The sequence below is a fragment of the Zootoca vivipara genome, chromosome 14 (assembly GCF_963506605.1).
Source record: "Zootoca vivipara chromosome 14, rZooViv1.1, whole genome shotgun sequence".
Taxonomy (NCBI): Eukaryota; Metazoa; Chordata; class Lepidosauria; order Squamata; family Lacertidae; genus Zootoca; species Zootoca vivipara.
The window spans coordinates 13,555,519-13,579,108 of NC_083289.1; the positions used below are offsets into that span (position 1 = coordinate 13,555,519).

General features: G+C 44.5%; 1 protein-coding gene across 2 annotated transcripts in view; it reads left to right on the plus strand.

Moving 5' to 3' along the window:
* SLC12A1 (solute carrier family 12 member 1) overlaps window positions 1-23,590 on the plus strand; it is a 67,602-nt gene that overhangs the window by 899 nt on the left and 43,113 nt on the right. The window contains exons 2-9 of one of the 2 annotated variants that reach the window (XM_035131125.2): window positions 1,170-1,301; window positions 2,348-2,423; window positions 8,916-9,011; window positions 13,200-13,339; window positions 13,771-13,881; window positions 14,608-14,719; window positions 16,633-16,760; window positions 21,983-22,067. In XM_035131125.2, coding sequence (XP_034987016.2) covers window positions 1,170-1,301; window positions 2,348-2,423; window positions 8,916-9,011; window positions 13,200-13,339; window positions 13,771-13,881; window positions 14,608-14,719; window positions 16,633-16,760; window positions 21,983-22,067 — 880 coding nt within the window. Of the gene's footprint in view, window positions 1-1,169; window positions 1,302-2,347; window positions 2,424-8,915; window positions 9,012-9,713; window positions 9,810-13,199; window positions 13,340-13,770; window positions 13,882-14,607; window positions 14,720-16,632; window positions 16,761-21,982; window positions 22,068-23,590 lie in introns of both variants that reach the window. The other variant, XM_035131126.2, reaches the window with a different exon arrangement.

A 23,590-nucleotide genomic window follows, 5' to 3' on the forward strand; every position in this document is an offset into this window, starting at 1 on the left:
GATCTAGTTCTCAGTACTAATGTAGTAACTGTTCAGGTGGAGCTTCACATAATATGCAGATAATAAGCATGTCAGAGGGGAAGTTGTAGAGCTCTGCAGGAACCTCCAAAGTGGGGAGGGTCCTAAGGTTAAAAAATCTGAAGCCCACTGATGTAAAACAATAGATCCTGTTTATTAGTTAGCATAGGGTTGATCCAAAATTCACACACACACACACACACACACACACACACACACACATTCTTTAATGTACAGTAACGTATTTTATCCCATGTAGCACTAAATTATAGTCACTCGGCCGTATTTTTATTTCAGTAGCAAAATGCTTTGCTCCAATGAACACGTAAGCAGGTTGCTGGTGACTTTGTTGTAAAAAACAACAACAACATTCTGATGCACAATGAGTTTCCATTGGCACAACTGTTGCAGTGGATTCCTCTGTTGCACAACATTAAAATTCACCTGTCCATTGGCACAAGAGCCTTTGGACTAGCAGACAGAGAATACTGCATACAGCCCCATATGCTTTCAAGCTGTTCCTGAACTGTTTGAGAATTCTCGTCCTCCTCTGTAGAATATACCATGAAACACACACACACACACACACTCAAAATTTGCCACCAAAAATAGCATGGAGAATTTTTAGAGGCCATGGATATATGAATGTATCTCTAGAAAATTCACACCGTCCAAAATTCTGTCTCTTTCAAGTCCCTAATGAAATGATAAAACAACATGTATAGAAATAGTCTTATAGCCCCTTGACATGCCTTGGCAGAACTATGTTGTTTTCCATGCGAGGGGGGAAAGCTGTAGATTTGCTTGTTTTCTCCTATTTTGCATGATTTGTTATAGTTTTGCTAATTACAGAAGGGAGCTATCCGGGTCCTGAAGCCCAACCTCCAACCACTGAAAATCTTATTTGCTTTGGTGTCTTATTTGCAGCCGACATTGCCCATATCTTCACAATCACAAATGCCAGAACCTTGTATTCTTTTAAAGAGGAAAAGGGGGAAAGCTGAGATTTTTCAGATTGCTGCATCCCTGATCACACATTCTGCATATTTCCTGTCTTCCTGTGGAACCATAGGCCAGACACGCTCCTGTTCCTTTCACCTGAAAGACAATCATACTAAATACCTTTTAAAATAATTTTTGTCATTGTTTAGAACATTGCAGTGACTTCTGGTTCAGTTGACAAATTCACCAGAGCAGATGGCAATACAGAAGAAGCAGAATCCAACCAGGAAGAAGAAACCAAAGGAGGCTTTGTGAAATTTGGATGGGTGAAAGGTGTCCTGGTAAGCGAAATATATATATCCTGGAATCATAGAATTGTAGAGCTGGAAAGGACCCCAAGGGGCATCTAGTCCAACCTCCTGTGATGCAGGAATCTCAACTAAAGCATCTGTGGCAGATGGCCATCTAACCTCTGCTTAAAAACCTCCAAGGAAGGAGAGACCATCACCTTCTGAGGAAGTCCATTCCACTGTTGAACAGCTCTTGCTGTCAGAAAGTTCTTTCTGGTTTTTAGCCCTTTCTTGTGACTTGAAGTCACTGGTTCAAGTCCTACCCTCTGGAGCTGGAGAAAACAAGCTTGATCCACCTTCCACATGACAGCCGTTTAGAAATTTGAAGGAGGCTATCCTATCTCCGCTCAGTCTTCTCTTTTTGAGGCTAAACCTACACAACTCCCTCAACTGTTCCATACAAGGCTTGGTTTCCAGACATTTAATCCCCTCCTCTGCACATGCAATTGCTTGTGCTGGAGTTTACTTGCTCCAGTTTGTGTTCTTTGCTTTGCATCTCCCCCCTCCCTCCCTCTCTATGGGCAGCTTCAATTAGCACTCAGATATGTCTTCTTCGTTTTTTTTCATTTAAAGCACTGTTCAGACAGTTGCCTCCACATGTTCTATTATGAACAGCTTAACTGTTTTCACTGCCCCACTATCCAACCCGCCCAGACTCTTTCCTCAAGTGGCAGGAAATGCACAAAGGACTCTCTGTGTGTTCAGCTAAATGTGGAAAGATTTTCCCCCTGATCAAGATGTGAAGATCTCAGGCTACAGCTGGTAGGACTGGGGGACAATGAGGGTGGGCCTAACTTGCATGACACCATTTGCGGCAAATGCCTTAACACAACATGAAGCACCACTGGTCATTGCTGTTGTTGGTTGTGTTATGGCCACTTTTACATTTGACTGTTAAGGTCTCTTAGCCTTGTTAAACATTTCCACGGATCTGATCATAGTCTTCCAAACCATAGGTCATTTTTATATATGGAAAATCGATGCCTCTTGCATTCTGCAATTACATGGTGATGCAATTGTCTTTGTTTATAATTTAGGTGAGATGCATGCTGAATATCTGGGGGGTGATGCTCTTCATCCGACTATCCTGGATTGTAGGTCAAGCTGGAATTGGTATGTATTTTTTAAATATTTTTTCCCCACTATATGAAGGAGAAACAGGAGAAATTTTCAACAAAGATGATTAGCCTTTAAACTAAAGTGTGAATGGGTATAATGGTACACATTTGTTTAACATCTTTTTATAATAAAAAAACTATTTTGTGTAAATTGCTATCTTTAAATGGAACAGACATGCGAATACTTTCAAAATTATGCTTTGTCTCAAACTAAATCCTACTTTGACATTAATGGGCTTAAGTTTGTCATGCTCATTAACTTTGATGGGCCTACTCTGAGAAAGGCCGTGTTTCTCATATTATAAGACACGTCTTATATTTATTTTTTCCTCAAAAAAACACACTATGGCTTATTTTCAAGGGATGTCTTATTTTTTTCCTCCTCCTCCTGCCGCGGCCGGCATTGCCGCTGCGCCTATCACTATGTCTTATTTTCAAGGTATGGCTTATATTCCTTGAATGCTTAAAAATCCTGCTATGGCTTATTTTATGGGTATGTCTTAAAATATGAGAAACAGGGTAGCATTGAATAGAACTTACTAAATCGATCAGGACTAATAACCTAATGTTCCAACCATCAGATTATGGAGCAGGATTTACTTGTCATACTTTCATCCAGGTTTTCAGACAAAAACCCCTTCTATTCCAAAAATGGCTTTTTGTGTCAATCTAACATTCAGTACTGTGTTGGTGGCAAGCACTGTATATGAAATGAAAATTACTTACAGTTTGGCACTGCAACAGTATCTTTATAGCCATATATTTTGAATTATTTGACTATTTTGGGAGCTTTTTAAGAGTCTGGTTCTCACAAACAGCAAACAGAGGCCATCCACCCATTTCTGGACTCTACATCTCCCATTCCAAATTGCAGGTGGGAAAATCACATGGCCGAATGCTTCAGCCTGAAAAGCAAATAAATCACGGCTTATAGAAAACTACCGCCTCAGCAAGAGGGAAAGTCTAGAACCATTCTTCTGAAATCAAGTTTTCCATGTGTTGCATTATTTCCTCACCTTTTGTGGGGCAGCAATCCATCATATACAGCAGGGGTAGGCAACCTAAGGCCCATGGGGGTCGTTTAACTGGCCCCCAAGCCGCCCTGAACCAAGCCGCTCACTTGGCAAGTTCCCACATATTGCCCTAAACAGCATGGCATGGGGACTCGCTTCCGCGGCACCAGAAACTGTGTCTGCGCATGCGCAGATGCTGGAAATTGCAGGCAGGCGCGCAATCCAGCCCGTGGAGGGATCTCCACTGGAGTGAACTGGCCCAGGCGAGGTAAACCTTGCCAACCCCTGATATACAGTAAAAACCCACACCCTTTGAAGTCTGAAGCAATGCAGCAATAAAGGGTTACTACTTTTTGTAAGAAATGGGACTCAGTACACTCTGTACATTTCTTCTTCTTCTTCTTCTTCTTCTTCTTCTTCTTCTTCTTCCTCCTCCTCTTCCTCTTCCTCTTCCTCTTCCTCTTCCTCTTCTTCTTCTGTGATCACTTGTAGCTGAGTAAGATTGTCTTCCAGGAACACGGTTTTAACAGTGAGTCCGTAAGTGACTGTGGAGGCCAATTCTGGATCCACACATCCTTCCTTCCACAGTGGGGACATAGGTTTCAGAGAGGGAGTTAATCACGGTGAGGGTTTGCCAAGCGTGCCTTTCTCTTAGCTCATTTCTCCCTTTCGTCCTGAGTTCGAGCGTCTTCAAAGCCCATGACACCATTGGTATAAAGGCTGTTCTCCAATTGGAGCGCTCGCAGGCCAGTGTTTCCCAGTTGTCGGTGTTTATATTACATTTTTAAAGATTTGCCTTGAGAGAGTCTTCAAACCTCTTTTGTTGACCACCAGCATTGCACTTCCCATTTTAAAGTTCGGAATAAAGTAGTTCCTTAATCAAAGCACAAATTTTCCCCTCAAATGTTTACCCCTTAAGGAGCTACAATGCTTATCACTTTTAACAAACTGCAGTGCTCAGAGTTCTCAGGGAAGGCGGTGTGATTTAAATGTGCTGTAAAAGTAGAGGATATATTCAGCCTGGGTCTATAGCAGTGAGGTTCCTAAGAGACTCCCCCAGAAGCCTAGTTGCTCCAGGCAGAGGTCAATATGGAAAGAGTAGCCTAATAACACAAAGTTTCAGATCCACTGGTCTACACCAGGCATCCCCAAACTTCGGCCCTCCAGATGTTTTGGACTACAATTCCCATCATCCCCAACCATTGGTCCTGGTAGCTAGGGATCATGGGAGTTGTAGGCCAAAACATCTGGAGGGGCGCAGTTTTGGGGTGCCTGGTCTACACTATCATTCCATATGTGTGCCCAAAGGAAAAACAATATATACAATTATAATGAAGAGCATGGAGTGTTTGGTACCCACCCTGTATTAACCAGGTAGGTGTATGAAACTAAGGCATCTGAAGGCAGCCCTGTTCAGGGAAGTTTTTCATGTTTGATGTCATATTGTGATTTAATTTGTTGGAAGTTGCCCAGAGTGGCTGGGGGAACCCAGTCAGATGGAAGGCATATCAACAACAACAACAACGACTTCCGAAAACATTCAAAAACCAAGCCGTGGCTTCCGATTGGCTGCAGGAGCTTCCTGCACCCAATCGGAAGCTGCAGAAGCCTCGTCGGATGTTTGGGTTCCAAAAGAATGTTTGCAAACTGGAACACTCACTTCTGGTTTTGCGGAGTTCGGGAGCCAAAACATTTGAGTCACAAGGCATTCGCGAACCTGGGTATGACTGTACCAGAAGGTTTTGGATGAATGCTAGATTCTGAGATGATTGGGAGACAGAAGTGACGGGGAAGGCTTCTCCACACATAACTGGGTTGTTGTTGTTTTCTGAACATGAATACCAGCTGCTTTGGGATTATGGCTAAGGATCGTAGTCAGTGGTGGCTGGTGGTGTTGGGACTAGTAGGGTGCAAGACAGAAGTGCCAACAGTTGGTGGAGCAGAGCCCCTGAAAGATGGAGCCAGAGCCAACAGATTATAATTTTGCCCCCATCCTCTGCCCCCCCCCTTGAGATCACTGAAGTCAATTCTGAGGAGGAAGAGGAATTCTCTGAATCATAGCTCTGTGAAGGCAACAGAGTTCTCCTAAGAACTCTCAGCACCCTTAACAAACTACAGTTCCCAGGATTCTTTGCAGGAAGCCATGACCATTTAAATGGTATTGCTCAGGCTTCCTCAACCTTGGCCCTCCAGATGTTTTTGGCCTGCAACTCCCATGATCCCTAGCAGGGCTGGCTCTAGGTAGACCCCTGGTGGCGCGGTGAACCAGGGCGCTGGGCCAGCAGGCAGGGCGCCGGGCGGGAAACCGTGCTGCGCCCTGCGAGGGCGGGGGCGCCGGAGCGATCTCCGACCCTCTGCACCAGGGCGCGCGACCTGCTCGAGATGGCCCTGATCCCTAGCTAGCAGGACCAGTGTTCAAGGATGATGGGAATTGTAGTCTCATCTGGAAGGCTGAGGTTGAGGAAGCCTGCTCTAGATGTATAGTGCAGATGGGGCTATCGCTCCAAAGGCATTTTGTTGGAATAAGGATTTCTGGATGTTTGATTATTTTCAATAGTTTATTATAGTTTGGTTTTTTTAAAAGGATTTCTGGGTGTGTATTTGAGCTATATGGAAAAAAACCCTGCAGTTAGGCTTTGAAACCTTGAGGTTTAATCCTGTGCATGCTTTGTTGTTGTTTAGTCATTTAGTCGTGTCTGACACTTCGTGCCCCCATGGGCCAGAGCACGCCAGGCACTCCTGTCTTCCACTGCTTCCCGCTCTTTGGTCAAACTCATGTTGGTAGCTTCAAGAATTCACTGTCCAACCATCTCGTCCAGAGTCATCCCATTCTCCTTGTGCCCTCAATCTTTCCCAGCATCCAGGGTCTTTTCTCTTCTCATGAGGTGGCCAGAATATTGGAGCCTCAGCTTCAGGATCTGTCCTTCCAATGAGCACTCAGGGCTGATTTCATGCTTACCTGGGAGTAAGTCCCACTGAACTCAGTTGAACTTGTTTCTAAGCAGGCATGTACAGGATAACACAGCAAAAGAACTTTTGCTATTTAGAGGAGAATGGCTTGGCAGGAAACTTGCTGGAATAAATGAAGGGGAGATGGGAAGTTCTCTCCATCTCCACAGCATTACATGTTTGCACCTGGCACTGTGCCTGACAAAAGAGTGCTTGCTGGTTTTATGATGCATACCAAATGAGGCCTTGCAGCTGGAAGCACATATAAGTATATGCCTTGCCATGAAAACTCCCCATCTTAACATTGCCAAGACTTTGCTCAGGGGTTTCATGCAAAATTAGTTCCTTTTTTAAGGGTAGTTTAGTAACTTATTGCCATTATCAAGAAGCATTACTTTGTTCCGAGGTATGAAAATAGCCACGGGCAAGAGCCATTCATTTTAATGTTATTTAATGCCCTTACAACTGTGGTTTTTAATCTAAACTTTAATCAGAGCTTGGCGTTACTTTCTAACAAGAGCTATCACAATGGCTTTGCTTCTGCCGCCCCACATTTAATTCCAAAAGTATAATTTGCTAGTACTGTATTCAGAATTTGGGTGATATGCTCCCTAATCTTGTCCCTGTGCTACCTCATTGCCTAGTGTGGTTATCTTGCTGCAGACGCTCCCAGACACCTATGCGTGGTCATAACATTTGAATATTCTGTACGCATCTAAATCCAGTGTACATAAGCCCAAATCACGTGGTCAGTTCCCAAATTGTGGGGTGGTTGTTGTTGATATAATTTGGTTTTGCATGCATTGGATTGTGTGCGCCTATTCAAACATAATGTCTAGGTATGGATGTCTAGGAATGATGGGGGCAGGTGCCTGGAGGGATGTGCTGGGTGGGAGAGAGGCACAATCTTGCTCCCTCCTGATAGGGAGATAACGGATAGTATGATCCAGATGTGGTTCATTTATTAACTGTGCATTGCTTTGCTTGGGACTTTAAAATGGTTTGTCCCATTTTGTAGCAGGCTACTGCACTGTGGAGAAATTACTGCTACCAACACCACAAAATCACGGTATTAGTTATTAAAATATGATCAAAAGCTATCACATGTTGCTGAGTAACATGAAGGCAAGAGAAGTCTGCAAGCAGCTTGCAATCAATATGTTGACAGAGGAGGAGACAACAAATGGAGCAGGCAGATAAGTGAAGCAAAGCTACAAGGGGACTAGCCAGGTTTTTTGCCCCGGGTGAAGCCTCCAGAGGGGCGCCATAGAGGCCCCCTGCCTGTGTGTGTTTGTTTGTGTGTATGCAAATGCGAGTTGGGGGTTCCAAACTGGGTCTTTGACCCGGATGAAATAAAGCCTAGTTTTGTTGCTGCAAGGGATGAATGTGAACAAATGCAAGTACTCAGGCTTGTAGCCAACTAAATCAAGGCACACATAGAGTAACTTATATGAGCATAACATAACTTCCTCTCCATCTTCTCCCCCAGTGCACCCCAAAATTTGCTCTGGTGGTTTCTCCAACCCTCCAGAACAGAGCTGGGGGTGGTGCAGGGGGCACATGGGGGGGGGGAGCGAGAAGTTCCAATGCATTCATGTAGGTTTTTCCATGTGCCCAGTTATTTAGTTGGATACAAACCCCATGCTTTGTCTCCTATTGCTGCTACCTTTGATTACAATATGGTTTAACCAATATTTGCCAAGTGCTATAGAGAAAATTAAGAGGATCTGATTCCAACCCTAATAATAATAATAATAATAATAATAATAATAATAATAATAATAATATATTTATACCCCAGCCACTCTGAGCGGCTCCCAACAGAATATTAAAAACACGATAAAACATCAAACATTAAAAACTTCCCTAAACAGGGCTGCCTTCAGATGTCTCCTAAAAGTCAGATAGTAGTTTATTTCTTTGACATCTGATGGGAGGGCGTTCCACAGGGCGGACGCCACTACCAAGAAGGCCCTCTGACTGGTTCCCTGTAACCTCACTTCTTGCAGGGAGGGAACTGCCAGAAGGCCCTCAGAGCTGGACCTCAATATGCGGGCTGGACAATGGGGGTGGAGATGCTCCTTCAGGTATACTGGGCCAAGGCTGTTTAGGGCTTTAAAGGTCAGCACCAACACTTTGAATTGTGCTCAGAAACGTACTGAGAGGCAATGTAGGCCTTTCAGGACTGGTGTTATGTGGTCTCAGAGGCCACTCCCAGTCACCAGTCTAGCTGCCGCCTTCTGGATTAGTTGTAGTTTTCGGGTCACCTTCAAAGGTAGCCCCACGTAGAGCGCATTGCAGTAGTCCAAGCATGAGATAACTAGAGCATGCACCACTCTGACTTATATAGTCTTATGTGACATAGCTAAAATGAGGAAGAGAGAGGAAACAGGTATTCCTATAGCTGTAATGATGAAGCAGTTTCACCAGTGAAAGACAAAGCCTGGCTTCTCTACTACTTTAAATAACAATGGTAGCGAGTTATGAGCCACAAGTTACATTTTTCATCTTTTCATTGCTGACAGGTCTTGGAGTTACCATTATCCTCCTTGCCACCATGGTCACGTCTATTACTGGCTTATCAACTTCTGCAATAGCAACTAATGGTTTTGTCCGTGGAGGTAAAAAATAAATAAAAATCTTTAGGATGTTTCTCCCCAGCCCTCTTACTCTTGATGTTCAGAAATAGTTTCCCATGTATTGTCTTACCATTAGACAAGTCAAAGGGTTCCTCGACCTAAAATAACAGCACAGTGGACAGTAGACTCAAAGGAATCAGAAGGTGAGTTGTATGATCAGCAGTATTTGAGACACTGTAATTTACTGATTCTTAACCTTTTTCCTGAATCAAAAAGTTCAGTCCACAAAGGTCAGATGACCCTATCCGAGACTGATGGAGAAATAGAATCAACTTCTTTTCCTGGAGATGCTTTCGTTCCTTTTCCCTTTCATAAAAAAAAAAAGGTATTCAGAACATTGCAGGTTTTCTTCAGTGAACATGACGATCCAGATCGCTTAAAGATGGAACACTTCGCGGAGATAATTGGATTCATTAACTTGTTTCTTACTCCTTTAACTTACAAAGTCTCTTGAGAACATGGATTAGTTCTGGCACGCTCCAGCAATGTCCAGGGTCTTACTCTTTATCTTGATGACATGAATTCCAGGTATTTAACAGAGCCGGTCAGACCTCTTCCCTCCCCATGAATGATGGTGGCTTCTTATTAGAAAACGGTGGTTTCCTTTTTTATTTAAAAAAAAAACTAGCATGAATTACATGACCAAGATATTTGGGTCAAACATCTTTTCTGGGATTTTTTCAGGTCTTGGAGTCGTAGTTATTTGCCTGAGTGTGGTAGTTACAACTTTAACAGGTATCTCCATGTCTGCCATATGTACAAATGGAGTGGTAAGAGGAGGTGAGTCAATTTTGCGTTTCAAATTAAGAATATATGTATCTGGAGAAGTGATAACTGTGCCGGCCTATCCAAGTCAAATAAATTGGAGCAAAACGACTAAGTATCAAGGACTCAACAGAAGCATGGGAGACAGTTTGGATGAAAGGAGGCAGGGTCATTACTTGATGTTAATTGGTTAGCCTAGCCTAGAGAAAAAGACCAATGAGTGCTTACCCTTTCCAAATATTTAGGAGAGCCAAATCAGACGAGAGGGTAGTTTTTACCATATTTATTGAAACTAGCAGTCAAAATGCCTTATAGAAAGGCAGCTTGAGATTAGGACAACATTCCCAACACTGTAGCCGTTCAGTTCTTTGAAGGAAGTGCAGAACCACCTCATGTACTTAAAGTAGCTATTTATTCAGCAAGTGCCTTTCCACAAAGTACCTGCCCTTGAGGCATCCTATGAATTGGACTGGCCCTAGGAGATAAACCTGGTGTGAAAGCTGCAGACCAAGGGTTTATCTTATTGGGTCTCCTGACCCTTTCTGAATCCATTATTTGGCGATTCTACAAAGCAGATGCAGAAAATCCCTATGAAGAATATTTACATATAGAAATCCCAGCAGTGCCATTTCAGAGAAGATGTATGGGGATTTTTCTTCTTCACATCCCCCATGTTTCAGACCACATGCGATTATTCCTGAGGAGCAACCACATTTCTGGCCAAATCATTGGCTTTAATAATAGTAATCTGACCAGAGCTCTTCCCTAGAAGTTTCCTCACTGGTTGAGAACACTATGAGTGACTATAATAAAAAAGAAGAGCCTGCTGTATCAGGCCCAAAACACATCTGGTCCAGCATGCTGTTCTCACAGTGGTCTACCCAATGCCTATGGGAAACCTGCAGGCAGGATGTGGGTGCCAAAGCACCCTGCCCACTTGGGATTCCCAGAAGCTGGTATCCCAGAAGCATGGCTGCCTCTGACAATGGAGGTAGAACATACCCATTGCAGCGAGTAGCTATGGATTTTGGTTTTTTGTTGTTTAGTCTTCTTAGTTGTATTCAACTCTCCATGACCGCATGAACCAGAGCATGCCTTGGAAACTCTCACTTTCTTCTCAAAACTTCTCCTTTTTATGTCCATGGAGTTTTCTTGGCAAAATACTGGAGTGGATTTCTCCAGGTAGATCACATTTTGTCTAACTCTCAGCTATGACCTGTCCGTCTTGGGTGGCCCTGCAAAGCATAGCTCATAGCTTCTTGGAGTTATTCAAGCCCCTTTGCCATGACAAGGCAGTGATCCATGAAGGGGTATTGATAGCCATTGATAACTTGAGGAATTTGTCTAATCTACTTTTAAAGCTACCCAAGATGGTGGCCATCACTGCCTCCGGTGGGAGCACATTCCAAATAGATTGATCTATGTACTGGAATGCGGGTGGCCTTGTGGTCTAAACCAGAGCCTAGGGCTTGCCGATCAGAAAGTCAGCGGTTCGAATCCCTGCGACGGGGTGAGTTCCTGTTGTTCTGTCCCAGCTCCTGCCCACCTAGCAGTTTGAAAGCACATCAAAGTGCAAGTAGATAAATAGGTAACGCTCTGGCGGGAAGGTAAACAGCATTTCCATGCGCTCTGGTTTCCTTCAAGGTGTTCCATTGCGCCAGAAGTGGTTTAGTCATGCTGGCCACATGACGCAGCAAGCTGTCTGTGGACAAACACTGGCTCCCTTGACCTAAAAGCAAGATGAGCACCGCAACCCCATAGTCGCCTTTGCTTGGACTTAAGCGTCCAGGGTTCCTTTACATTTTACCTATGCAGCCTCAGGACTGGCCAGGATGGATGCAAATATTAGAAACCAGTTCTTCTACTATTGCCTAATCATCAGAGTAGTGCATGCAGCTTTTTAGGCTCCAGATCCATATTTCTCCACGTCTTCCGGTCATGGATTTTGGTATGGCCACCCACAATACCAGGTGAGACGTCTTTTAGCATTTGTTTTTGCACCTTTGCAAGAAGCCTGGTGGTTTGAATCTGTTCTCTCTGCAGAAAGTTAGTTCTCACAGGATATTTTGATTGGATTGCAATGCAATTGGGGAAGCCTTTGGGACAGTATGGGTCTATTCAACTTATTATTACACATTTACCTGTCCAAGGAATTCCAGGGAGCACTGCACAACCCTTCACCCTCACGGCAAAACTGAGGGGCAGGCTAGATCAGGGGTAGCCCAACATGTTGTCCTCCAGGTTTTCATGACCACAACTCCCATCAGGCTCAGCCAACATGGTCAATGGTCAGAAGGATGGGAGTTGTAGTCCAAAATATCCAGAGGGCATAATATCTTCCTAGGCTAAGCTAGTAACTGTCCTACAGCCACTAAGTCAGCTTCATGGCCAAATGAGGCTTTAGACTTTAATTTCTGCAGTCCTAGTCCCCCCAACTCAATCCTAAATACATTCATTTTGAAACGAACCTTAAGACTTCAGAGGCACTGAACTAGGCAGAGGGCCTTCTCGGTAGTGGCACCCGCCCTGTGCAATGCCCTCCCATCAGATGTCAAGGAAATAAACAACTGTCTGACTTTTAGAAAACATCTGAAGGCAGCCCTGTTTAGGGAAATTTTAAATGTTTGATGTTTTATCGTGTTTTTAATATTCTGTTGGGAGCCGCCCAGAGTGTCTGGGGAGGCCCAGCCAGATGGGCGGGGAATAAATAAATAAATAAAACAGAACTATATATTGTTGTTTTGTTCTGTTTTTAATAAATTTTATTAGATTTTATGCAGAAAGATACCAAGATTATATTGAAATGTCTTTTTTGTCCAGACTAAAACACTAATCTATGTAAAATAAAAAAAACATAGACCCAGAAAGAAAAAAGGTGAAAAAGAGAGAGAAAGAGTGATAGAAGATGGATTAAGAGAGAGAGAGAGAAATAAAGTTAAGAAATATATAGTTCCTTAGTTTCAGAGCTATATATTGTTTGACCAACTGACAAAGCAGCAGGTTTATATAACCCCTCTAGAAAGCACACAAGGTTGCAATCTGGATAAGTTGCCTTAGGGCAGGGGAACCAGTGACCCTTCAGTTCTTGTCAGACTACCACTCCCATCATGCTTGACCACGGGATATCTTGCTTGGAGCTGCTGGGAGCTGAAGTTCAAAAACATCTGGAGTCCAAAAACAGCTTGTAACCCGAGAGATACTCCCAGGATCCTTTGCAACGTCATAGCTGATGATGCCCAAGGTGGAAATCTCCAATCACATACAGTGGAGAGGGTGGAATACAGGAGTTGTACTCTCTGCAACTGGGCAGGAGATCCTTGGCATATGTGGCGCTAACTGGGGAGCCCCAAATGTCTTGGGCAGCTCTGTTAATGTGCTCAAAGCAACTCTTTGCTGTGTTGACAGGTGGCGCTTACTACCTCATCTCCAGAAGTTTAGGACCTGAGTTTGGGGGCTCCATTGGTCTAATCTTTGCCTTTGCCAATGCCGTGGCAGTAGCCATGTATGTCGTTGGATTTGCAGAAACCGTCGTGGAGCTGCTCAAGGTGTGTGCGTGCAATACTTTACATGCGGTTATGCAAGGGAACCTTGGCTAATAACTTTCTTTTTAATAAATAACGACCATAGGTCTAATAAATGTGTTAAGTATTCGTGAATTAGAACTCCCTAAATGTGTCATAAATTCTAATTTATAAGCTTTTCCTCCACTACTACCAGGTCAAAGAAATGTTTCTTACAGGGCTGTTAAGAGTTCCGAAATTACTAAAGGGAATTAGGGTTCTAATTAGCAAGCCAATAACCTTGATGACAGAGGCTCAACCGTCATAAGAAATGTGAAACTCAGGGCTCATTACCCATGGAATGTGCAGAATCCCTCTTTAGTCATTTCCTTCTGCTTTATGTTGCTGCCAGAAACTATCTTACAGAAACTATATCCTTAATCATTTCTCTCTCGCTCTTTCCTTCCCCCACCCAGAACAGCAACGCAATCATGGTTGATGCAACCAACGACATCAGAATAATTGGTGCTATAACGGTAGTCATTCTTTTAGGCATTTCTGTGGCCGGTATGGAATGGGAAGCCAAGGTAAAGCATTCTCAATATTAAAACTATTTAGAGAAGGCGAATGCTCAAGCAGATTTTGTGGAAGCCAAGGTGGTTTTGCTACAGAGTCTTGTGTCAATGGCCCATTTTTTACTAAGGTATAGGTACAAAATGCACAAATACCCCAACCAATATCAAAGATATGTGCATATTTATTTATTTATTTATTTATTTATTTATTTATACAGTGGTATCTCGGTTCTCGAACGTAATCCGTTCTGGAAGACCATTTGAGTTTCAAAACATTGACTTCTGGGTTTTCGGCATTCGGGTTCCGAAATGTTTGTCAACGGAGACATTCGAGAACCGAGGTACTACTGTAACACACACACACACACACACACACACACACACACACACAAGCAAACCTCCACCCAATGAAAAGGAATGTGGTAGAAAAATGCAAATCACAGATTCCCATTTCCTATTACTTGTGCCACCCTTTGCAGTTACCAGCCAGGAAGTCAAAGAGTTGAGTATGGGAGAGACACTTCATGCCACACTGCTGAAAATATTCCTCATCCTTAGTACCTACTGAAATTAACGAGACTTTGAAAAATGTGACTAACTCTCTTTTTAGTGTTTCGACCCCCAAGTTTTTTAAGCTGTACAAACACCATGCCACTTCGCAACTGCATCAAGTTTTGAAGTAGCTTATGAAAGGCAAATGTCCTCTACCAAAAATAACCTCTTAACTTGGCTTTGCAGGCCCAAGTTATTCTTCTATTTATCCTTCTTGCTGCTATTGCAAATTTCTTCATTGGAACCGTCATTCCAAGCAACAATGAGAAGAAGGCTAGAGGTTTTTTCAATTATCAAGGCAAGTGTTTCTTTTGTTGCAGATACGCAGAGCTCCTGCAGTAAACAGTACTGAGTACTGACATACAACTATTGGCATCTTGCATAAAGTAATTGAGTGAGGTGCATTCTATATACTGGGTAAAGGTAAAGTCGCCTTTGACTGGACTTAACCGTCCAGGGGTCTTTGCCTTTACCTTTACCGTTACCTATATACTGGGCATAAGCTTGCACCCAAATAGCTGATTTGAAAACCATAACCAGCTGTGCTTTTGCATCTTATTTACCCGCCTCTGTGTTCATCGATGACAACCTGGTGCCTTAGAAAAAGTCATATTTTATAGATGCAGACTAAATGGGGAGTTTCCATTACCTGATGACTGCACAGGAAGTTTTCAGACTCTTATCCAATCAGGAGGATCTGTGTGGAAGGCAGTCCTTGTGGACATATGCAGAGCCGTAGCTAGGTGATCTTGCACCCGTGTAACCGTCCAGATTGCACCTCCTAGCCACAGAAAAATTAGATCTTCCTCCCAAGTAGACCTGGCAGCCCCGGCCTCCCAGCAAGTAGACCAGAGAGCACTCGCCCCACCCACCCACCTACCCACCCACCAAGCAATGTGGTAGACCTGGAGGTGCCAATGAGGCCATGGACCAGTAGACTGGGCAGCGCTTCCAGTCCCTCTGCCAGGTAGACTGGTGCCTCCCAGCTCTCCAGCGGGTAGACCAGGGTGACCAGGGGATGACTAAGCAGCCACAAGCTCTGCTGTGGTCTGTGGGGCTCCCGGCGGAGGCAGGCAGGCAGGCAGGCAGGCAGGCAGGCAGGCAGGCAGGCAGGCAGGCAGGGACAACTGGCAGCCTAGCCCTCAGCCCGCTCTCCATATTTATGGACATATTTTAAAGCCGCTTTTGCACACACACCCCTCGCCTGCGCCCCTGGCAGGGCACTTCCTTGCCACCCCCTAGCAACAGCCCTGGACATATGCACAGTGATGCAGGGAGGGGTGGGAAGCAGAACTAAGTCAACATGAGATGATTCTGGGATGAAATACATACGCAACTTTATTGATTTCAGAGAATTAGAGTGGGAGTAAGCAGTCACAGGTCTCCTTTTAAACCCCAGGAGTGGAATCCGAGCAAGGCAGTCTTGAATCAGGTCTGCTCCCAAGGCCCCGCCCCAGGACATCAGAGCACTGGCCCCAGTGGTGGAGATCCCTCTGCCCACCCACCCGCCCCTGCAGCTAGGCCAGGGGTGGCCAACTCCCAAGAAACTGTGATCTACTCACAGAGTTTAAAACTGGCAGTGATCTACCCCCTTTTGGGGGATTCAGTCAAGTTGTTGAGCTATTTTTTAAGGGAGGAAAGCCCTGTTTTTGGGGGGTTCAGGTCAAAGTTTTTGAGCTTCTTTTAGGAAGGAGGAAGGCCCATTTTTAGGGGTTCAGGTCAAAGATGTTGAGCTTGTTTGACGGAGGAGGAAATCCCTGCTTTTTGGGGTGCAAGGCAAAAATGTAGAGCTTTTCTTAGGGGAGCCAAAGTTGTTGAGCTTCTTTGGGGGGAACCAGTGATCTACCACAGATGTCCAGTGATCTACTGGTAGATCACAATCTCATAGCTGCCAAGTTTTCCCTTTTCTCGCGAGGAAGCCTATTCAGCATAAGGGAAAATCCCTTAAAAAAAGGGATAACTTGGCAGCTATGCAATCTACCTGTTGGACATGCCTGAGCTAGGCGATGCATACCAAAACATGCTCGGCCACACTGAGTGAATTCTACTATTCCTCCCCCTATGCTACATGCCACCACAAATCGTGGCTTCTCAATGAATCAGGGTGGGGGAACTTTGGCCCCCCAAATGTTACCGAACTACCATCAGCCGAACTACCATCCGTGACATGCCTTCAAAACTTCACAGTGATTTTTCTCTTTGCCTTTGCAGCCTCCATATTTGCGGAAAACTTCGGACCAGATTTCAGAGGCGACGAAGGATTTTTCTCTGTGTTTGCCATTTTTTTCCCTGCAGCCACTGGAATTCTTGCTGGAGCCAATATCTCCGGAGACTTGGAGGTAGGCACAAGCCCCTGTTCTGCAAGATGAGTTGCAACATCTAGAACGTCCAACATCTAGAACTTCCGCTTGCACACTTCCTGGCAAAATGGGTACAACATCTTTGGTATTTAGGGCTGTTTCCACACCCCTGCTATTTTCAGGAGGGATACAGTCATAATATTAATACTAATACTAATAATAATTTTATTATTTATACCCCTCCCATCTGGATGGATTTCCCCAGCCACTCTGGGCAGCTCCCAACAGAATATTAAAAATAAAAATCAAACATTAAAAACTTCCCTAAACAGGGCTATCTTCAGATAATAATAATAATAATAATAATAATAATAATAATAATAATAATAATAATAATAATTTATTATTTATACCCTGCCCATCTGGCTGGGTTTTCCCAGCCACTCTGGGCGGCTTACAACAGAAAAATGAAATGAAATAATCTATTAAACATTAAAAGCCTCCCTAAACAGGGCTGCCTTCAGATGTCTTCTAAAAATCTGGTAGCTGCTTTTCTCTTTGACATATGATGGGAGGGCGTTCCACAGGGCAGGTGCCACCACCAAGAAGGCCCTCTGCCAGGTTCCCTGCAACTTGGCTTCTCGCAACGAGGGAACCGTCAGAAGGCCCTCGGTACTGGACCCCTTTGAATTGTGCTCGGAAACATACTGGGAGCCAATGTAGATCTTTCAAGACCGGTGTTATGTGATCTCGGTGGCTGCTCCCAGTCACCAGTCTAGCTGCCGCCTTCTGGATTAGATGTCTTCTAAAAGTCAGATAGTTGTTTATTTCCATGACATCTGATGGGAGGGCGTTCCAAGGACCTCTGCCTGGCTCCCTGTAACCTCACTTCTCGCAGTGAGGGAACCGCCAGAAGGCCCTTGGAGCTGGACCTCAGTGTCCAGGCTGAATGATGGAGGTGGAGATGCTCCTTCAGGTATACTGGGCTGAGGCCGTTTAGGGCTTTAAAGGTCAGCACCAACACTTTGAATTGTGCTCGGAAACGTACTGGGAGCCAATGTAGGTCTTTCAAGACCGGTGTTATGTTGTCTCGGCGGCTGCTCCCAGCCACCAGTTTGGCTGCCGCATTCTGGATTAGTTGTAGTTTCCGGGTCACCTTCAAAGGTAGCCCCACATAGAGTACATTGCAGTAGTCCAAGCAAGAGATAACTAGAGCATGCACCACTCTGGCGAGACAGTCTGCGGGCAGGTAGGGTCTCAAGCCTGTGTACCAGATGGAGCTGGTAGACAGCTGCCCGGGACCCAGAATTGACCTGTGCCTCCATGGACAGCTGTCAGTCCATGGACAGCTGTCAGTCCAAAATGACTCCCAGGCTGCGCACCTGGTCTCTCTGGGGTGCGGTTACCCCATTCAGGACCAGGGAGTCCCCCACACCTGCCCACCCCCTGTCCCCCCAAACCAGTACAGTCATACCTCTTCTTACGTCCATCTCCGCTCGCATCCATTTCGCCCAACAAACCCGGAAGTAATTGGCGGGTATGCCACCGTTCGCGCATGCACAGAAGCAGGCAATCGCTGGCGGATTGTGGTCGTGAGTAGAGGTTCCACTGTACTTCCGTCTTGTCAGGATTCAACCTCAATCTGTTAGCCTCCATCCATCCTCCAACCGCCTCCAGTCACACACTGGAAAATGCACAATTGGTGTTTATTTGGAGCTCTTGTGCAACAAACCCGCTTCCCCCAAAGACGAGACTTTTTGTGATAAGGAAAGCGATGGGGAAATGCCACTGGGAAGTGTAGGATAACACTTAATTGGCACAATGTCATCTAGCCTCTCCACAAACAAACCAGAATGAATGCTCAATAAAGAGCAAAATGTGGCTTTCCCACAAACAATTCAGGGCAGAGGTGCAAAGCGGGACAATTCCTGCACATAGAAGCGTGCCTCTGGACCCTCTGAGCTAAGCACCCCACTTGTATTGTCTAATGAAACAGCCAGCTACACAGATTTAACTACATTTGTCTTCCAGAAGCGGACTATGAAATTTAAAAGGCCACTTCACTAACTCTAGAAGCAGAATATTAATGGACCCATTATCAGGGCACCGCACATCGAAATGAGCTATGCAATTCCTATTACCACAGCTTTGCTAATTCATAAAAACTGTACATGCTGCGGACTTCAAATTTACAACTGGAGGCCCTAGAGGGAAATGCAGAGTTTCTCTCTTCAAAGTGGATTGGGTTAGGCTTAGCAAAAGGATCATTTCTTTTATTTCAGTCTTGTCCTTCACACAGCTATGTCTTACATTACTACAAGGCGATTTGCACAAAGAGCTAACTAGCTAGTACTGGTAAAGTATCTTATACGTATATGTTTTTTGGTGCAAGCACAGAAACATCTAAGGTGCAAGCCATTCCCCCCCCCCCTTTTATTTTGCTCCTATTTGGTTATAAATACATTTTTCCTCTCTTTGTGCTTCCGCGCTCTAAGCCTTCAGGGAATGGCATCTGGGCGCCTTTCGATTAAATGATGAAAGTGGTCGCCTTTCGATTAAATGATGAAAGCGGTCGATTCTTACAGTCACATGTCGACTGCAGCCCACATTAACTAATACACTGCTTACAACCTTTCAAGTTAAGTCACGAGGGTAGCAACATGTGGAGCAAAAATGCGGGTGGAAATCTGAATGTCATTTCCGCATGTACCATTATGCCTTACCGCTTTTAGGCGGTGCCCAGTTTCCACCAGTGTTTAGATAAGCTAAACATAGAAAAGATGTTACATGCGTGGTTTGGGAGTGAGTTGGTGGGTTTCCTTTTTTGACCTCCATTTCCCCCAGCCCCAATTTCCATGAAATCCACTCAGTGCAGGGAACATAGGAAGAGCATAAGAAGTTGCCTTTTTATGAGTCAGGCCACTGGTTCATCTAGCTCAGTATTGTCTACAGTGACTGGCAGGTTTTCAGGTAGGAAATCTTGCTTGGGTTTCTTAAAAATGACTGGTTTGTAGTTTATACCAGAGTCAAAAATCTTGGGAGCTGGAGCTGCCCAGTCCTAGTACCAGTGATTTTCCCCTAGGGGTACGTATACCCCTAAACATTTTGTGAATCTTTGTGCTTTTGTCCATTTAGTGTATTTATTTTCCCCAGTTTCAACTATAAAATGGTGATTTTCTTGAGTCAAAATGAGAGTACCCCTAAACATTTTTTAAAGGAAAAAAGCACTGCCTGTTTTATTCATTCATTCATCTTACCGTATACACCACCCTATACCCAGAGGTCTCAAGGCGGTTCACAACAAGACTACAACATATAAAATCAAGCCAAAACAGTAACCAAGTAATGCCTAGCACCACCCAACCTGTCTCAATCACACATCACTAGCATTGCTTGAAAATAGTAAAATAAAGCAGAGCACTGGGAAAGGGAAGAAAAGTTCTTTTTCCTTGTTTAGGTAAGATTTTAATGTTTCATAGATTATTGTATTTTAATATTCTGTTGTAAGCCGCCCAGAGTGGCTGGGGAAACCCAGCCAGGTGAGCGGGGTATAAATAATAAATTATTATTATTATATTATTATTACTTACATCATCTTCATATTTACAGTGGCTTTGGAGTCTAAGCCTATGTGATGGGGCTTATTGTTGTTTTTGAATTTATATACCACCCTATACCCGGGGGTCCCAGGGCGGTTCACAAAATAAAATCAATATATAAAACCACAAAATACATAATAAAAATAAGAACAAAAACTCAATAGCTGCCCCCTATTAAAAAAACACATTTTAAAAGGGCATAGGATGTAAATCAGATCAACCAAAGGCCTGATTAAAAAGGAACGTTTTTGCCTGGCACCTAAAGATGTATAATGAAGGTGCCAGACGAACTTCCCTGGGGAAAGCATTTCACAGACTGTCAGCCATTGCAGAGAAGGCTCCATTCTCGCGTTGCCGCCCTCCGGACCTCTCAAGGAGGAGGCACACAAAGAAAGGTCTCAGGAGATGATCTCAGGGTCCAGGTAGGTTCATATGGAAAGAGGCGGCCCTAGAGGTATGGCAGTCCTGAGCCATTTCACATGGCCCTCTCATGTAGAAGAGAGAGAGAGAGAGAGAGAGAGAGAGAGAGAGAGAGAGAGAGAGAAGCAGCAGAGCTATAGGGGTTTAGCAGCAAATAACAGTGTATTTCCCCTTGGCTAGCTATTAGCCTGTACCCTGCCCTCTGCTGAATAGAGGTGTGCAAGGTGTTTTATACCCAGCAGTCTCTACCAGCTCTATGTGGAGATGCCAGGGGTCACACCTTTTCTTACCCTGAATCATAGAATCATAGAATTGTATGGTCGAAAAGTACACCTGAGGGTCATCTAGTCCAACCCCCTGCAATGCAGGAATCCTGCCCACAGCCATCCCAGAGTAGGCTCAAACCACCAGCCTTCTGGTTAACAGCCAGATGCACTGAACCACTGCACCACTAGAAACCTGGGATGCAAAGCATATGTTCTACAGCTGAGCTACTGCCCTTCCCCTAATTATGTCCAACTATTCCCATTAAACACAAGGGACGCGGGTGGTGCTCATAGCTGCCAAGTTATCCCTTTTTTACAGGGATTTCCCCTTATGCTGAATAGGCTTCCTCGCGAGAAAAGTGAAAACTTGGCAGCTATGGTGGTGCTGTGGGTTAAACCACAGAACCTAGGGCTTGCCGATCAGAAGGTTGGCAGTTCGAATCCCCGCGATGGGGTGAGCTCCCATTGCTCGGTCCCCGCTACTGCCAACCTAGCAGTTCGAAAGCACATCAAAGTGCAAGTAGATAAATAGGGACCACTACAGCGGGAAGGTAAATGGTGTTTCCGTGTGCTGCTCTGGTTCGCCGGAAGCGACTTTGTCATGCTGGCCACATGACCTGGAAGCTGTATGCCGGCTCCCTTGGCCAATAACGCGAGATGAGCGCCGCAACCCCAGAGTCGGTCACGACTGGACCTAATGGTCAGGGGTCCCTTTACCTTTACCTTTATGCCCATTAAACAGCACATTAACCATGTCCATATAAAACATCCCTGCACAAAATCTCCAAATTGCCTACACAATTTTAGACTTATTGTCACATTATCCCAAGGACAAGAAACTATTTTTTTTTAAAAAAAAGTATTTAAATTCTGTAACAGAACTGTTTGTGAACGCAAACACGCAGTGGATGTGCAACCCTGTGTGTGTGTTTTTAAAATGACTATTCATTGCAGTCTTTTTATTGTAATATTCTAGGATCCACAAGCTGCTATACCCAAAGGAACAATGCTGGCCATTCTGGTTACAACTATTGCTTATGTAGGTGTAGCAATCTGTGCAGGTAAATAAGAAGCATATGTTTGCATTCTAATCCAGAGTACTGTATATTCCTAATTAATATTCTTAGGTATGTTTAAAGTCTTGTGCTCAGATCATCACTTACACTCATTATTTGTTTATCTTATGGATTTTTTATATAGTAAAACAGATGTCTATTAGTAAGTAAAAACACAAACTTGAAAACAACATTCACCATTTCACTGCATAGAATTGGATCAGCTGTGGATTCACAAATAGCTAAAGAGGCTCCTTTTCTAGGAAAAGTTCATGGAGTCGAACTATTCCACTGTGTTGAACTTGTGACTTCATCATATGGAGAGCTTCCACCAGTGCTTGGCTTATGGAAAACTACAAGTGCCATCAGAACGAACTAGGAAAAATACTTTCAAAGAACAGTTCTCCTTCATCTTGCCTCTTCCTGTTTGCATCACTGCCATTAGGGCAATCAGATGTGTTGATAAGACAAGAGAAACCAGTTCTGGTTTTCTCAAGGACTAGCTGATTGCCATCTTTAAAAGGAGGGAAGATAATTTCCCACAAGGCCGGATCAGCTGGCTGCTTGCACGGCCAGGAGGGACTCAGAGCAGCTGTGCTTGAATCCAGACTTGGGATAAAAGCCTTCCAACTTACAAGTCTTCCCTGTTAATGCTGGTAGTTTGAGCTGGAGCCTGTGGAGTAGCTAGCAGGAGTCCCTGCTCTGTTGACCAGGCATCAGTAAGAAGACCACTGCTGGATCAGATCGAAGGCCCATCTAATCCAGCACCCTGTTCTCACAGTGGCCAGCCAGGTGCTTGTAGGAAGCTTGCAAGCAGAACCTGAGGGCAGTAACGCTCTCCACCCTTCCCTGCAATTTCCAGCAAGTGGTATTCAGATGCCGTGGAACTTGAACATAGCAATCATGGCTAGCAGCCATTGATAGCCACCTCCTCCATGAATTTGCCTAATCCTCTTTTAAAGCCATCCAAGCAGGACATGAGGGAGACAGCCAAGGTCAGAAGGCCAGGCTCCTGGAATCTACCTGGCCCAGCCAATCCAGAGTCTTTACCCTGCCTGAAGAGGGCTCTGAGGACGGAGCTCACATTGGATCCACGAGCCATTCAGTGGCTGCTGACCACAATGACTATGCTCCACTGTTGGAGACAGTCTTCTGAATACCAGTTGCTGGAAACCACAGGAGGGAAGAGAGCTCTTGCAGCCAGATCCCGCCTGTGGGCTTCCCATGGGCATCTCGTCGGCCTGTGAGAACAGGATGATGCCCCGGTCTGATCCAGCAGGGAACTTCTGATGCTGTTATGTTCTCATTAGGTTGTGTCTCTGATAGCTGGAGCCCATGGTAGTTGCTTTGTGAAATTAGTGGCATGAGGGCAAGCTATCTGCACTATTTTTAAAGCATAGCAGAACATGCTCATGATAGAACTTCCTATCATTCTCACAGACTTCTGTCTCATAAGTCTAAGATCCCCACTACCTTTCAGATTCTGCAAATGCCCCTTAAGGTTAAGTAAACCCATCCAGGTCAGGCAC